This window comes from Schistocerca gregaria, chromosome 2 (genome assembly GCF_023897955.1).
Source record: "Schistocerca gregaria isolate iqSchGreg1 chromosome 2, iqSchGreg1.2, whole genome shotgun sequence".
NCBI lineage: Eukaryota > Metazoa > Arthropoda > Insecta > Orthoptera > Acrididae > Schistocerca > Schistocerca gregaria.
Window position 1 is genome coordinate 409,244,324 of NC_064921.1, and position 17,886 is coordinate 409,262,209.

The window sequence follows — 17,886 nt, forward strand, 5'->3', positions numbered from 1 at the left end:
GCAAGAACCTATGAACTTATGCGATGCTCTGGTTTTCCGCCCAAAAAAGAAAACTCAATGACGGCCCTCTACTTAGAACGCATCTCTATAACAGACGCTAGTTTGGAGTCTACGTATAATGCCGCCACCTATCGGAACTTCATGAAACTACAGGGGTAGTAGCGGGAATATTCCACGATGTTCCACAACGGATTCTGTATTTTTTCAAGTGAAGCTGGCCGAGGAAATAAAGAGTTGCATTAGCCATTGAACACCCCTCATATTAACAGGTGAGCCATTACGTTCGAATAAGTACTTCGTCGAGTCATCCACTTTTTCCTCTGTGTCGTTGTGAGCTTTCTTTGCATTGTGATAGGGTCAATATACTTTATTTTTTGTGTACATGTAATTAAAGTTAAATATTATTTCGTTACACTAATGCTACATAAGAAAAATATAATGTAGTCACTACTAATTAGGCAGTGCTTGACTAGTGCTATTGGACGACTGTTTTTTGTACGAGTCCCAGCAGGATCTGAATATACCGATTGGCCCCTGCGTTTTATCTCCATCACATCCTCCAGGTCCATACAGGTGTATTAACATGAAGTCCATACAGTCCACTTGCCCGTCACTGTTGCAGTCCTGACAAAATAAAAAAAATACATGTCATTATACCAATATTCGTGCAACATCAAAGGTAAATGATAAAATGCTGAAAACCACCCAAATAAAATCTAGGAAGTATACAGACATTGCAAAAAAAATTGCCAAAAGTCTGAAATCCAAGTTTACTAATCGGAAATACTATGGTTGGGAAAGCAGTGACAGTTGACGGAAATGGAAGTGAACTAGAAAGTACTCTTTTCACTTTCATTTAGGACCAGTGCCAGATAAATAACAGCATAGACCTTTTGGCTTTCTGTCGGCGAATCTTGGCATGTGGTGCCTTTAAGCAGTCCGAATGACTCCCAATCTGGCCACCCCCTGAAAAAGTTACGTATTTATGGACAGCGATGTGTGGAGTAGAACTAGGGGAACGTTGATGGTTTGAGTGGGACCGATAGGTGTAGACAGATGGACAAGAGGGTACTCAGTGTTCGAGAAGAGTAGGTAACAGTGATTGCGTTCAATCCCAACACATAATCGTGATTCTTGTAGACATTCATAGCAATTTTAGGAAAGTTTATATTTTGTACTTGGTCCCTGTGGCATTACACTACATCTGTCCATGTATGAAACGGCGTCTATGGGATATGGAAAGGAAGTCAAAGACGTACGTTTTATGTACGTGCAGTATAACTAAATAACTTAACATTAAGGAATTTTATTTCATTACAGTGCTAATTTACTTCTTATAGGACCGAAAACATTGATTTTAGATGTTTCTCTGAGCATGATTTTCAATGGAATGTTTGCCAAATTCGGTCTTCTCCATAAAATATCTATAAGGTACAATCTAGAGCGAGCTTAAGTGCAATGACCGTATGACACAAATAGTAGAAAAGGCAGATGCCAGGCTGAGAGTCATAAAAAAGAATCTTAAGGAAATGTAACTCATCCACTAAGGAAGTGACTTAAAAGGCGCTTGACAATTGTTCATTAATATGGTATTCTTACGAAGTAGGACTGACAGAATAGACAGAGCATCACAAGAACGCTTAGTCCGCGCGCGAGAGTTACAGAAATGCTCAACAAATACCAGTGGCAGACCTACAAGAGAGGCACCACTGTGAGGTTTACTATTGAAATTTGGAGAGAGCACGTTCCAGAAGGAGTCGGACAACATATTGGTCCCCCCCTCCCCCCCCCCCCCCTTTCCCAATATACATCTCGCAAATAACCATGACGAGAAAATTCGAGGATTACCGACAATCGTTCTTCACATGCGCCATTCGCGAGTGGAACAGGGAAGGGGGCCATCTGTTGGCGGTGCTAGAAGTATCTTCCACCACAGGGCGTTAAGTGGCTTTGGACTATGATGTTGACGTGGATTCCGCTACACTGCCAGAAGACATTAAATACGCTCTGGCAACTAGTAGACTAACTGTGTACCCATGCATTCCACTGGCTTTTGCATTACTACCATGCCCTCGAAGTCTTTTTATATGTTGTTTTTCGTCTTGATATTATATTTGTGGTTTTCAAATTCTTTTCAGAAAACGAAAATATTTGTGAAATTTCATCTTCTCCCAGGGTATCGAATGTTCAGATAACTTGCGGAAACGCAGCCGAGTAACGTCCCCGAAAACGCTGATATTTTGACAGTTAGTTAGTTTCATGTTTCCATGGATCGTTTGTACGAGAAATCTTAATGATCCGGAGCAAGTATCTTCCATTCACATCGCAACTTAATTTGTAAATATGGCTAAATACTGGAAATTTAGAAGTTTTTCTTTTCTGTTATTATTATTATCATCAATAATACATGGAAGTGACTTAGTAATTCCTACCCATTACATTTTAAACATCACAATAACAGAAATTCTTCTACGGAAAGAAGAGAGTGGTCAATGAGCAACTTCTTAAGTTTGTTTCTAAATATTACTTTACTTTCTATCAGACTTTTTATATCCCTAGGTAAGGGATAAAAATTTTAGTTGCAGCATTTTGCACCCCTTTTTGTGCCAAAGACAACAATAACTTGCAGTAACGAATGTCATGTTATCTTCTGAGACTTTAATTATGTACGTCATTTTTCCTTTTGAACTGCAGTGGGTTATTTACAATAAACTTCGTGAGGGAATAATACTGTGAAGTCACAGTTGGAATGCCCAACTTCTTAAACAGAAGTCTACAAGACGAGCGTGGCTGATCACCACATATTATTCTTGCAGCACGTTTTTGAGCAATGATGGCTTTCTTTCTTAAAGATGAGTTACTCCAGAAAATTAATCCGTAGGACATTATTCAATGAAAATGTGCAAAATATAACTGATTTGTCTTTCCTCAAGATTTGCAATGATTTTAAGTGCAAATGTGGTTGAACTAAATTTCTTAGGAGTTCCAGAATGGAATTTTTCCAGTTTAAAATCACATCAATATGGACACCCGAAAATTTTGAAGTTATTTCCTCGCCTTGTATTACACATATAGCTGGTGTAGCACCGCTAAATGTGCGGTAAGGGTGCCATGCTGTATCTTTTTAAAACTGAAAGTGAGATTATTTGCGGAAAACCATTCAATGACACTCGTAAGAACATTGTTTACCAATTTTTTTGTTGCTTACGTACGCTTGGACTGACTACGATAGTAGAGTTATCCGAAAAAATTCTAATACTGATTGTTATAAATAAGATGGAAGGCGTTAACATATACACCGAAGAGCTTACGAAACTGGTACAACTGCCTAATATCGTGCAGGAAACACAAGCACAAATTTAGTGGCATTTGCGCATTCGTTGTTAATTAATACTTCACTATCGAAAATATCTGCAGTGGTTAGAACTTCGTGTTAGCATACTCGAGTTTGACGGTTCGATTCCGGATCCAGGTATATATTTTATAATCTTAGACTGAGAGCTATGATATCTGGCTTCATCATCGTTATAGACAAATTACACCAGGTCTTATACAAAACACTTCCAATTACTTAATATTAGTACAGGAAAGCATAATATTTTTAATATTCCAATTTATAAATGAATTTTGCGTTTAAAAGTTTCCTCTTTTATTTGCAACGCGCCATACCCCTCCATTGCTTCTCTTTCCTTCAATTAACCCCTGCCCCTTAACCTAAAAAAATCCCTCTCCTTCTTCGACCATACCTTCTTCTTTTGTCCCAGGTAGTTCCCCTGCAACAATACGAATCGGAAAGCTCCAAGTGCATTCTTTCGGATTGCTTCATCAACCCAGTTTCCAGTACACTCTCCCCTGCCACTTGTTCTAACAACTAGTACCAACGTTTAACCCTTTCTTGTTCATTACAGTTCCATATGACATCACACAAACAGTATAGCTAGCAAACCGATTCCCAGGTAACTGCCAAACTCTGCTACTGAAATCACTATCATCATTATGTAACAACTAATTACGCCTTTCACCTTTCAGTCCATTAATATTGTCTACATTGATCGATACGTGGTAAGATCTTGTCTTTTAACACTGGGAAAACGGCGTAGTTGGAATCTTACACTTTTCACAAGCTGCTTCCTGGACTCAGGTAGGCGCGCCAGCCCCGGATCGAATACGTCTAGTGGATTACCGACGAGGGCTGGTGTACCGGCCAGCCTGGATGTGACTTTTAGGCGGTTTTTCACATTCCAATAGGGGAATACCGGGCTGTTCCCCAAGTCCCGCCTAATTTTCACGACTCGCAGACATTTGAAACACGTTCGCACCATTTCACGATTTACACTAGACACAGACGCCTGGGGTACACTGATTCCATCCCTGGGGGTACAGGGTGGTGGCAGGAGTGGCATCTGGCCACCCCTTCAAATTAACCATCCTAAACTGTGGGATAAAGGCGTAAGCAAAAGAAAAGAAGTTTGATTGATTAAGGCAGGACAAAAACTGTGTTTCTATTATGAAAATCTTTATATCGTTGACACTGTCAAAGAATGAGATGCTACTTGAAGTCTAGTTCGAAAAACTCGGAGTTGATCTCCATGCCGCGTGGGATTAGCCGAGCGGTCTAGGGGGCTGCAGTCATGGACTGTGCGGCTGATCCCGGCGGAGGTTCGAGTCCTCCCTCGGGCATGGGTGTGTGTGTTTGTCCTTAGGATAATTAAGGTTAATTAGTGTGTAAGCTTAGGGACTGATGACCTTAGCTGTTAAGTCCCATAAGATTTCACACACATTTGAACATTTTTGATTTTTGATCTTCATAAATCCTTATGTAAGGACCCCTGCATAAAAACCTGTAACAAAGTTTATGCGCGTTAGGAACGACGACCCGCTTCGACGAATGACGCGTTTACATGCGATTTTCCCCTGGTAGGTTATACGGTAGTGGCGAGCAAAGTAACGCGCAGTTCACATATTCTAATGTACATCAGCACACATATTTTCTTCGTGAGTTTCTCGGTAAACAGTGCAGCCGGTAATATAACATACACATAAGTACACTACTGGCCATTAAAATTGCTACACCACGAAGATGACGTGCTACAGACGCGAATTTAATCGACAGGAAGAAGATGCTGTGATATGCAAATGTTTAGCTTTTCAGAGCATTCACACTAGACTGGCGCCGGTGGCGACACTTGCAACGTGCTGACATGAGGAAAGTTTCCAGCCGATTTTTCATACACAAACAGCAGTTGACCAGCGTAGCCTGGTGAAGCGTTGTTGTGATGCCTCGTGTAAGGAGGAGAAATGCACACCATCACGTTTCCGACTTTGATAAAGATCGGATTGTAGCCTATCGCGATTGCGGTTTATCGTATGGCGACATTGCTGCTCGCGTTGGTCGAAATCCAATGACTGTTAGTAGAATATGGAATCGGTGGGTTCCCGAGGGTAATACGGAATGCCGTGTTCGATCCCAAGGGCCTCGTATCACTAGCAGTCGATATGACAGGCATCTCATCCGCATAGCTGTAACGGACCGTGCAGCCACGTCTCAATCCCTGAGTCAACAGATGGGGTCGTTTGCAAGAGAACAACCATTTGCACGAAACGTTCGACGACGCTTGCAGCAGCATGGAGTATCAACTCGGAGACTATGGCTGCAGTTACCCTTGACGCTGCATCACAGACAGGAGCGCCTGCGATGGTGCATTCAACGACGAACCTGGGTGCGCGAATAGCAAAACGTCATTTTTTCGGATGAATCCAGGTTCTGTTTGAAGCATCATGATGGTCGCATCCGTGCTTGGCGACATCGCGGTGAACGCACATTGGTTACACGTCTCGGCCACTTCTTATTCGCGTTGACGGCACTTTGAACCGTGGACGTTACATTTCAGATGTGTTACGAACGGTGGCTCTACCCTTCATTCGATCTCTGAGAAACCCTACATTTCAGCAGGATAATGCACGACCGCATGTTGCAGGTCCTGTATGGGCCTCTCTGGATACAAAAGATTTTCGACTGTTGCCCTGGGAAGCACATTCTCCAGATCTCTCACCAATTGAAAACGTCTGGTCAATGGTGGCCGAGCAACTGGCTCGTCACAATACGCCTGTCACTACTCTTGATGAACTGTGGCATTGTGTCGAAGCTGCATCGGCAGCTGTACCTGTACACGCCATCCAATCTGTTTGACTCAATGCCCAAGCGTATCAAGGCCGTTATTACGGCCAGAGGTGGTTGTTCTGGGTACTGATTTCTCAGGATCTATGCACCCAAATTGCGTGAAAATGTAATCGCATGTCAGTTCTAGTATAATATATTTGTCCAATGAATACCCGTTTGTCATCTGCATTTCTTCTTGGTGTAGCAGTTTTAACGGCCAGTAGTGTAGAATATGTACATCGACTTGGTTTCGGTCCTTTGTGCAACTGATAACAGGAATATAGTTGCTGCCCTTGAATATGCTGCCAGTATCCTGATCGGGACCATCATTGAGTAGAGGAAGCACACTAACTGGTGCACGAAGTAGCCGCACTCTGGCTGACGGATTAGCCATTCCAGAAGCTGTGCATCATGACCCCCTGCGTAGTAAACGTGAAGTAGCAAGGCATGTCTCGCAACACGAGGTCTTTGACGTGTTGCTCTATGAAGGGCTGTACGCGTTTCATTATTCATTAACGCAACATCTACATCGTGCGGTTTTGTGAGTGGTTTCAACAATAACAAAAAGCCATTGTTGACACCATAAAAATTGTAATACGGTCTGATGAAGCTGCGTGCACAAGTGAGGGTCTCTCCAATAGATAAAATGTCCGCAGTTAATATGAAATGAACCTGATCGTCCCCTGCGACCGTGGATATCAGTCCCGCGTTTGCATCAACTTACAGGAGGGAATATTGAGGGACCATGCCTTGGGTGTTCACACGTTGCCGGACCAGTTGACTGAGCAAAGATGTCACGCCGTTCTCTCAAACAATCCGCATGAAGAACTAGAAGAAATTTCTCTTCACGTTCGGTAGAGGTTGTGGTTCCACCGTGGTGATACAGTCTAATGAACACCTAGAGTCGCGACCTTCTCTGGTGCGAAAGCTATTACGTTTGGCGACTCGAGCGGCAGGGGCGCTCCAAGTGCTGAGGAAGCAGACATTCACATGCCTAGTAAGGATGCATTTGTTTTTAGTTACATTTGCACTTAAGTAACGAAGTAATTGTTATATATTGGCGGTCTAGGCATTAATAAATCAACAAGAGACATGAATTATCGCAAAATAAACATAAAAAACAGCCGAATCTCACTGATTCAATGAAAACAAAATCAACTTATTCATGAAGAAATATTTTCAAATGTGTGCGTAACCGTCTCTTACTCTCCTGACAGCAACAGAATATAAACACATATTTTAGGCAGGAGAAGCATACACTATGTGATCAAAAGTATCCGGGCACCCCCAAAAACATACGTTTTTCATATTAGGTGCATTGTGCTGCCACCTACTTCCAGGTGCTCAATATCAGCGACCTCAGTGACCGTTAGACATCATGAGAGAGCAGAATGGGGCACTCAACGGAACTTACCGACTTCGAACGTGGTCAGGTGATTGGGTGTCACTTGTGTCATACGTCTGTACGCGAGACTTCCACACTCCTAGACATCCCTAGATCCACTGTTTCCGATGTGGTAGTGAAGTGGAAACGTGAAGGGACACGTACAGCAGAAAAGTGTAGAGATCGATCTCCTGTTGACTGATATAGACCGCTGATAGTTGAAGAGGGTCGTAATGTGTAATAGGCAGACATCTATCCAGACCATCACACAGGAATTCCAAACTGCATCAGGATCCCCTGCAAGTACAAAGGCAGTTAGGTGGGAGGTGAGAAAACTTGGATTTCATGGTCGAGCGACTGCTCATAAGCCACACATCGCTCCGGTAATGCCAAACCACGCCTAGTTTGGTGTAAGGAGCGTAAACGTTGGACGATTGAACAGTGGAAAAACGTTGTGTGGAGTGACGAATCACGGTACACAATGCGGTGAAGCGATGGCAGGGCGTCGGTATGGCGAATGCCCGGTTATCTACCAGCATTTGTAGTGCCAACATAAAATTCGGAGGCGGAGGTGTTATGGTGTGGCCGTGTTTTTCATGCAGGGGTTTGAACCCCTTGCTGTTTTAGGTGGCACTATCACAGCACAGGCCAACATTGATGTTTTAAGCACCCTCTTGATTCCCACTGTTGAAGAGCAATTCGGGGATGGCGTTTGCATCTTTCAGCACAATCGAGCACCTGTTCATAAGGCACGCCTGTGGAGGAGTGGTTACACGTCAATACCATCCCTGTAATGGACTGGCATGCACAGAGTCCTGACCTGAATCCTATAGAACACCTTTGGGATGTTTTGGAATGCCGACATCGATCCAGGCCTCACCGACCGACATCGATACCTCTCCTCAGTGCACCACTCCGTGAAGAATGGGCTGCCATTCCCCAAGAAATGTTCCAGCATTTGATTGAACTTATGCCTGCTAGAGTGGCAGCTGTCGTCAAGGCTAAGGGCGGGCCAACACCATACTGAATTCCAGCACTACCGATGGAGGGCGCCACAAAGTTGTCATTCATTTTCAGCCAGGTGTCCGGATGCTTTTCATCACGTAGAGTATATTTCTTTTCTTAATATCATATGCACTTTCCTTGACATGTAATTTTTTTATGGAATCTAACTGTCGTAGCAGTGATGCAGTTCGGAATTCCTGCGTGATGGTCTTGACAGATGTCTGTCTATTACACATTACGACCCTCTCCAATTGTCGGCGGCCTCTGTCACTCAACAGATGACATCTGCTTTCTGACACACGAATATTTTTACAATACAATTATTTTTATTCCAAAAGCGAATGAGCTTAAGATTCTTGCCTTTTGTGTCTCAGATAAAGCGACAATTGTAGAAATGCTACCTTCTATGGTTGGAAACACTTTTCTTCCTTTTGAGGTTTTGTTATAGGTCTTTTTTTAGTGTTTTTCTCTTTAGGTACAGTTGTTGTGGCTTATTTGGTACGTTAAATAATGTAAACATTACGTTCTCTACATGTTTCTTACGTTGCACATTCGCTGATTTAGCTGTAAGCGTAACGAACAAAAACTGGCGTCATTGGGTAGATATAAAACAATTTTTAGATATAAGACATGTTACAGATCAATATAAGCGTTAGTATTCGAGCTCATCTGATGTCCTCTTATGTTAGACTGTGACGATGGTGAACCTATACACTTTGAAAAAAAAAGTGCGATAACACCTAAGCAGAGCCATTACCGCGAAATGGAGGTTCTATTTTATGGCATCCGCTTTCGCCTCACTTAGTCCCCCGCATTTCTTCCTGTGGGACACTTGAACCAAGGCGTTTATTCTACTACACCGAGGCATGTCGAAGATCTGGTTGAGAGTCTGTATGGTGATCTTGTAACTGTGGATTCAGTTATGGTGCGAAGAATTCAGAGAAGCATGGTCCAGCGAGCTGCGAAATGTTTGGATTTACAAGGAGGTCGCTTTGAGCATCTGCTCTGAAGACTATATACGCTTTGTGAAAAAGACGCTGTCACTGATAGTGTATTTAAAATTTTCAAGCCGCTGTTCTTACTGAATGTGGTACATACGTTTAACATCTGCACATGGATAAGTTTTATAGTTATTTCTGTACAATGAAAGATAATTTAATTTTAACTTTTCATGAACATCACTGACGTATCTGAACATTAACTGTTACGTTCCATGTTAAAAACGTTATAGCTTTAGGGTAGATATCGATTAATAAGCAGTGCATACTATAGCGTTATTGCGCAGATAAAAGATAGTAAAAATAATTACACCTATGTAGATTCAGAATTGCTAGAACAAGAGTACTGTAATGCAAATCTCTAGCCACTGCGCCAACTAGGCAGCGCTGTTACATAGCACTGAATGAAGATAGGTACAGTACTTGTGACTAGAGCGACGCCAAACAGCGTCTCTTTGGACACGCGCGGGATAAAATTTTGCTACAAACTTTTCTGTACTTTTAGTATGCATGGAATCGCGCCGTAGTGTCTGAGTGTGCCCATTTCGGTCCATGTTGTACATGCATGATGACTAATCGACGGGTACGAAGTATCAAACAATTTACGGATAATGTTGAAAAAATGGTTCAAATGGCTCTGAGCACCATGGGACTTAACAGCTTAGGTCATCAGTCCCATAGAACTTAGAACTACTTAAACCTAACTAACCTAAGGACATCACTCACACACATCCATGCCCGAGGCAGGATTCGAACCTGCGACCGTAGCAATAACGCGTTTCCTGAAATGTTGAAAGGAAGCGAAAGGCTATGTACCATTTTCCATATAACCCAATATTCATTAAGATGTCGCTACTTTTCTGTGGTTCACAAACGACATGCAGAATGACCGAATTAATTCATAAGTGAAATGATGATCTTATAAAGAATTCACCGAGCTCCTTTGTCTAAATGAAGTACGTTGGTTGCAAAATACCGATAAGTTTCGATCGTGAGTGCGCCTGTTCCAAAATCTGCGTTGTTCTTGCCACATGAAGTTACCAAAGTCGCAGCTATGTACAAGATACGTTGACATTATTTATTAACTACACTGTTGTCAATCGAAGAACTGAAGAGGTATTTTAGGCTGCAAGTTACCGATATTTTCTGCAAGGACTAATCTGTGCATTCAAAAGGCAGTCTGTATCGTGAATCAGTTGTCAGAATAACAACTGTTTCGAAGAGGTCTCTGAAAGATGCTCTAGACCATGGCCAGCAACGGCGTGACGTATCGTACGTGAGCCGCACAAGCGGGCTTTCATGGTCCTTCTCGGAAATACCCAGTACAGCGCGACATTTCATATTAGTATTGGGGTGTGGCACAACTGTCTTCCGTTCGACAAAATCGCGGTATCCGCGCTGTTTACCCTTCGCTACTTCTTCGTGGTGTGAAGGACGTTCACAGGTTCGGTGGCTGTTTGCGGTCCAGAGATCTATCAACACAAGCCATTAAAACTGAATAGGAATGACGGAAGAAAGGGATTAAAATTCTCAATAACTATTATGTAGTCGCGAAATCGACTGGTGCTGCAAATTTGCTATGAAACGACGTTATAATGCGATTTAGAAACAATTCAAAGATCTACAGCTACATGGATACTCTGCAAATCACACTTAAATGTCTGGCAGAAGCAATAATTCTCTGTTATTCCAGTCTCGAACGAATACCTATATCTTTCGTTGCGAGCTCTGAGTTCTCTTATTTTGTTATGATGATCGTTTCTCCCTTAGTAGATCGGCGTCACCAAAATATTTTCGCGTTAGCAGGAGAAATTTGATGAGTGAAATTCCATGAGAAGATTCCGCCGCAACGAAAAACGCCTTTGTTTTAATGATGTCCGACCCAAATAATCATTTCAGTGACATTCTCTGTCATATTTCTCGATAATGCAAAACGAGCTGCTCTTCTCTGAACTTCCTCGATGTACTTCGTTAATCCTGTCTGGTAAGGATTCCACATTGCGCAGCAGTACTCCAAAAGAGGACGAACAAGCACAGTGAGGCAGTCTCTTTCGTAGACCTGTTGCATCTTCTATGTGTTCTGCCAACAAAACACAGTCTTTGGTTCGCTTTCCCCACAAGATTTCCTATGAGTTCTTTCCAGTTTAAGTTGCTCGTAATTGCAATTCCCAGGTATTTAGTTAAATTTACGGCCTTTAGATTTGACTAATTTATCGTGTAACCGAAGTTTAAAGGATTCCATTTAGCGCTCATGTGGATGACCTCGGACTTTTCGTTATTCAGCATCGTTTGCCAATTTTCGAACCATACAGATATCTTCCCAAATCTTTATGCAATTTGGTTTGATCCTCTAATAACTTCACTAGACGATAAACGACAGCATCATCTGCAAACAACCTAAGACGGCTGCTCAGATTGTCCCGTTTATACGGATAAGGAACAGCAGAAGACCTGTAACACTACCTTGGGGAACGCCAGAATTAATTTCTGTTTTATTCGAGGACTTTCGGTCAGTTACTACGATCCGTAATCTCTGTGACAGGAAATCACGAAACCAATCACGTAACTGAGACGATGTTCCATAACCAGGCAATTTGACTATAAGCCACTTATGAGGTACAGTGTCAAAAGTCTTATGACAATCTAGAAATACGGAATCAATTGGAAATCCCTTGTCAATTGTACTCCACACTTCAAGTGAGTAAAGAAGTAGTCGTGTTTCAGAAGAACGATGTTTTTGAAATCCGAGTTGACTGTGTGTCAATAGACCGTTCTCTTCGCGGTAATTCATAATATGTGAACACAATATACACTGAAGGGCCAAGGAAACTATCGCACCTGCATAATATCGGGTAGAGCCCCCACCAGCACGAGTAAGTACCGCAACACGACGTAGTTTGGACTCGAATGATGTCCGAAGTAGCGCTGGAGGGAACTGACACCATGCATCCTTCATGACTTCCCGTAAATCCGTAAGACTACGAGAGGGTGGAGATTCTGAACAGCACGTTGGAAGGCATCCCAGACATGCTCAATGATGTTCATGTCTGCGGAGTTTGGTGGCCATGGGAAGTGTTTAAACTCAGAAGAGTGTCCTGCTGGAATTGTCCGTCGGAATGCACATTGGACATAAATGGAAGCAGGTGATCAGACAGGATGATTACGTACATGTCACCTGTCAGAGTCGTATCTAGGTGTACCAGAGGTCACATGTCACTCCAACTGCGCTCGCCCCACGCCGTTACGGAGCCTCTTCCAGCTTGAGCAGTCCCCTGCTGACCACGGGCTCATTAGGTTGTCTCCATAACCCGTACGGGTCCATTCGCTCGATACAATTTAAAACGAGACTCGTCCGATCAGGCAACATATTTCCAATAATAAACAGTCCAATGTCGGTGTTGATGGGCCCAGGTGAGGCGTAAAGCTTTGTGTTGTGCTGTCGTGAAGAGTACGCTAGTGGCCTTCGGCTCCGAATGCCCATATCGAAGATGATTCGTTGAATGGCTCGCACTCTGACACTTATTGATGGCCCAGCACTGAAATTTGCAGCAATGTGCGGAAGGGGTGCACTTCTATCACGTTGAACGATTCTCTTCAGTTGTCGTTGGTCCTGTTCTTGCAGGGTCTTTTTGTGGCAGCAGCGATGCCAGAGATTTGATGTCTTACCGGATTCCTGATAATCGCGGGACACTATTGAAATTGTTGTACGGGAAAATCCCCACTTCATCGCTACCTCGGAGGCTTTGTTTAGTAACTATGCTTTGGCAGCGCTGTCATCCGCAGTATTTCCATTGGTATCGCGCAGACAAGACATTGACTGTATCTTACCACTAGCATATTTTATATATGACCAGAATCTCTTTGGAATTTTTACCAGGTTTTGAGATAAAGTTTCGTTGTGGTAACTATTAGAATCATGTCACATTGAAGTCCGCGCTAAATTTCGAACTCCTGTAAAAGATCACCAGTCTTAGGGATTTTGTGTTCGTTTAAATTTGGCATGCTTTTTTAGTTGCTTCTGCAACAGTGTTCTGACCAGTTTTGTGTACTAAACGGGGTCAGCTCCGTCGTTTGTTAATTTATTTGATATAAATCTCTCACCTTCTGTCGATACTATTTCTTTGAATTCAGGCCACAGCTGGTCTACACTTACATTGTTAATTTGGAAGGAATGGAAATTGTCTACCAGGAAGTCGTCAAGTTAATTGTTATCTGCTTTTCTTAGTAGGTATAGTTTTCGTTTATTTTTGGAGGATTTGAAAGTTACCGTATTCAGTTTCGCTACTGAAGCTTGTGTTCACCAATCCGTGTATCGGTTTTGATGCTCGTTATTAGCTCAGGATTATTTGTTGCTAAGAGTTCAACTTTGATTTCGCAATCGTTTACTATTCGAATGGGCTCAAGAACTAATTGCTGAAAATAATTTTCAGAGAATGCGTTTGGCACAATTTAGGATGATGTTTTAGACGTGGCTAAGGATGTGAACATAAGAGTTCAACTTTGTTTTCGCAATCGTTTACTATTCGAGTTAGCTCAACAACTAACTGCTGAAAATAATTTCCAGAGAATGCGTTTGGCACAATTTAGGATGATGTTTTAGGCGTGGCTAAGTATGTGAACATGTATTTTTGCCAACATATGGAGGGTAAATTGAAGTCACCACAAAGTATAACTATATGACTCGAGCACGTGTTTGAAATTAGGCTCAAGTTTTCTTCGAATCTTTCAGAAATTGTATCATTTGAGTTGGGAGGTCGGTAAAAGGACCCAATTATTATCTTATCCCGATTATCGAGAATGACCCCTACCCATACTAACTCACAGGAACTATGTACTTCAATTTCGCTACAAGATGAACTACTTTTAACAGCAACAATCACGCCACCGCCAACTGTGTTTACCCTTTCCTTTCTGAACACGGTTATGTCAGTCGCAAAAATTTCGGCTAAACTTACGTCCGGCTTTAGACAGCTTTCGGTGCCCATAACGATTTGAGCATCAGTGCTTTCTATTAGCGATGGAGCTACGACAATTTGCAACTGTTATATCGATGTTCCCTGGATCTACGTTTTTATTGTGGTCGACCTGTACTCTTTGAGACTGAGACCCTTTTTATGTGTCCGTGAGACCACTAGCCTAAAAAAAAACACCCAGCTCCCTGCTACCCGTGTAACCGCCTCCTTCGTGTAGTGGGCTCCTGACCTATTTAGTTGACAATGAATGCCAAAAAGATTAAAATCGTCAGATGGGATTCGTTGTTCCGTACATCAAGAAGCATTGGTGGTACGAATAGTAAAATTTATGAACTCGCACGCATTATTCCAGTTTGTTGTAACAGTTGTCGAGGGAGCTGAATAGAGAGTATGGAGACTATATATTGCTGCAAAGTACGGTCGTGAAGTTAAGGGGCATGCGTGGAACAATTTTTCGGCTAAAAATTCGCTATTGTCGAATTTATGAAGGGAAAAGGAGTCCTGGAACGAAAATTAGAACATCCGGGATGGATTGCAAACCTTGGATTTTAAGTGGACTTGAGTGCACGCTGCCCACAGTAGGACAGTGCAGGGTGAGAAGCAACTTGTTTCTGATTTGATGGGGATACATTTAAAAACAAAACAGCATTGTACAAGGAACAAAGCCCGGCAAACACAGTCCAGTTCGCTAACCAACTGGCGTTAAATAAAACGGAGAGTTTGAAGAATTTGATGTGGCCTTGAAAGAATTACAAGAGTAGTTTTCTAAACGTTTTGAGGACGCTGCCAGTCTCACACCTGTGTTAGAGCTGTTTCCGAGACCGCTTGTGATCTTTGTTGTTGAGAAATACAATATATAAACCAAAATCGTATGCAGTGTGATTGCGTAGCCACCTAAATATCGTGAGTTCGCGGTTCCCCCCTCTTGCCCCAGCACGCACTCAGTGTGGTGTGGCGGTAATGTGCAGACAGGCTGAGAGGTATGGCATGTGAGCCAGGGCACATGTTTGAATGCTTCAGATTTTCACTGCCTGATATTGTGTCATCAACGTGGAATAGATGCATTCTGCTTTCTATCATGCAGAGAAGATAAAATCCATGAAGCTGCTGTTATCCACACTATTTTAGATTTGAATCAAGAATGTCAAGAACGAAATTTTCCCTCTGCAACGGAGTGGGGCTCATATGAAACTTCCTGGCAGATTACGTCTGTGTGCTAGACCAGGATTCGAACCCTGTCAAAAGAGTTAGGCACGTGCTATGATTATATCAGCATTAACGAATCTTACAAATTAAGATACCACCTACCTTTTGGTATCTCGTCATGTAAGCTTCTACGGCCTGGGCAGAACAAAATGGATCATCAGCACACCTTTCAAATGCTGTAAAGACAAAAATAACAATTGACATCACAAACAAAATAGAAATTTAAGGAAGAAATTTACGAAGAAGTGCGGAGAGAGCAAAGTATGAGGATTTCGTTATCAAGTAAACGAAAGTGGCCTGTAATTAATAGGGATTAAGTATGTGAGAAGACTTTGAAGTATTAAAGGAAAACAGGAAAAGAAAGAAACAAAAAACAGAAGAAGAAGAAAACCTACGACTGTTTTTTTTTCTTTTTTGGGGAATGCTACTTTCTCTCTTATTACTATATGAGTTACCACAATAAGCTCGGCCCTACATAAATATTTTAGCTACAGCAGGGAATATTAAAGTGCGAATCCATACAGAGTCACTACCACTTGGAATTTATGGAATGAGCATCAGTTAACTTGTTTAAGCGTGCCTTCGTAGAATGTATTAACAACATTCTGCAACTAAGCTAGTAATGAATTTTTAAAGGGTACTATAATGATGGAGCGCCAAACAGTACCGTCGCTCCCTCCTCCCATTCCCCTCGAAGGTCAGACATCCATGGACGTGGAACAGCGTCAAAGATATCTCTCTGGATTAATATAAAACTGCTCATCCTCTAATTACGTAGTAACGGAAAAAGGTTCTCGGTATAGCAGGAAAAGACTGAATTTATGGTCAGAAATGCAGTTGTGTTTCGGAGTATGTCCCTTTCAGATGACATTTTATCCAATGTTGCTGCTGAAAGTGAGTAAGTGTTTAAGGTGACCAAACAGCTGAGGTAATCAGTAGTGTACACAATCTGACTACATTCAGAGTAGTTCTTTGTACAAATTTGAGAAAGTTTTTTAAATGTTTGTGTAAGTTGTATCTGACGCGGAACGAGAACGAGCCCGGTATTCACTTAGTGGAATGAAGGAAACCACCTGACAACCACACTCGAGCTGGCCGGCACGCTGACCCCTCGTCCGTTAATCATCGAAGAGAGGGTGGGGGCGGGGTGTTCAATCCGGGGCGAGCATACTTCCCTATCCCAGAAGCAGTCATGTTAACACCCACGGCTACCTGCTGCAGCTTCTGACCATTTTTTCTCCCGCTGTATATCGAAGAAGTAAGTGAATGAAGTGAAGACAGTTTAGGAAGGGCACGAAAAATACTGAAACTAAGGATCACAGAGGACGTAGCGTGTCTGGGGTGATGCGGGGAAGACGTGTTGAATGGAAAGCACAGAATATGGATCAATTGTAAACAAAACAAACACGAAAAGTCGTACAGAGCGTAGTAACTATTTGCGTAACATTAAAACTAGAAATGAAACAGTATTAGAAGAAGAGAAGCAATCGCTTAACTCCGGGGCCGGAATGGTTCATCTGAATATGAAAAGACTTTCACCACACTTCCCCAATTCAAAATTTTTCTCTGTCACTACTGATCTAAACGCTAACCTTCCTTTCTTCCACCAAGCTCTTCATTTGAGTTAATATCGGTAATCTGGTATAACTGCAAAAGCCAAGCGAAAGCAACTAAAAAAAAACAACTGATATGCCAGTATAGATTTTGCTGCGAGTGCATCATGGGTCCAAAGAGTATGCGCCCGGTCCAGAAGAGGTACAAGAGTGGTGGGCTCTTAAGCAGTCCAGATCGCTAGATCGCTGAGAGGGGCTCTCTAGGAGGTCTCAGAGCGAAGGGAAGAGAGCGCTGATCGGGAACTGTGTGGATGGTCATCACTGTGACAGTTGCAAAGGAGACACCTGTACAACGTGAGGGGGGCAGACTATACTCGACTGATGGGCCACTCGGTAGAAATGTTGCTATCTGGCGGAGGCACAACGCGACCTGCTTTGACCCAGGTGGTGTCTGAACTCCCTTTTCTGGTGGCCAGACCGGTCGTTTAAATAGTGGCGGGTTTGGACTGTTAAACTGTCGGACCATTTGATAGAATTATCCGGTGCCATGCGCGTCTGCTGATGAGGTGAACCTTCTTCTGTAATGTACTGGGGTTTAGGTAACACG

At 42.6% G+C, this 17,886-nt stretch overlaps 1 protein-coding gene across 1 annotated transcript in view; it reads right to left on the reverse strand.

Annotated features, from left to right (window-relative positions):
• Window positions 1–330: 330 nt before the first annotated feature.
• LOC126322854 (invertebrate-type lysozyme 3-like) overlaps window positions 331–17,886 on the reverse strand; it is a 47,470-nt gene continuing 29,914 nt past the window's right edge. The window contains exons 3-4 of the mRNA XM_049994589.1: window positions 15,829–15,902; window positions 331–624 (exon numbers count right to left, since the gene is read on the reverse strand). Of these exons, the coding sequence (XP_049850546.1) occupies window positions 451–624; window positions 15,829–15,902 (248 nt within the window). The 3' untranslated portion in view covers window positions 331–450. The remainder of the gene's footprint in view (window positions 625–15,828; window positions 15,903–17,886) is intronic.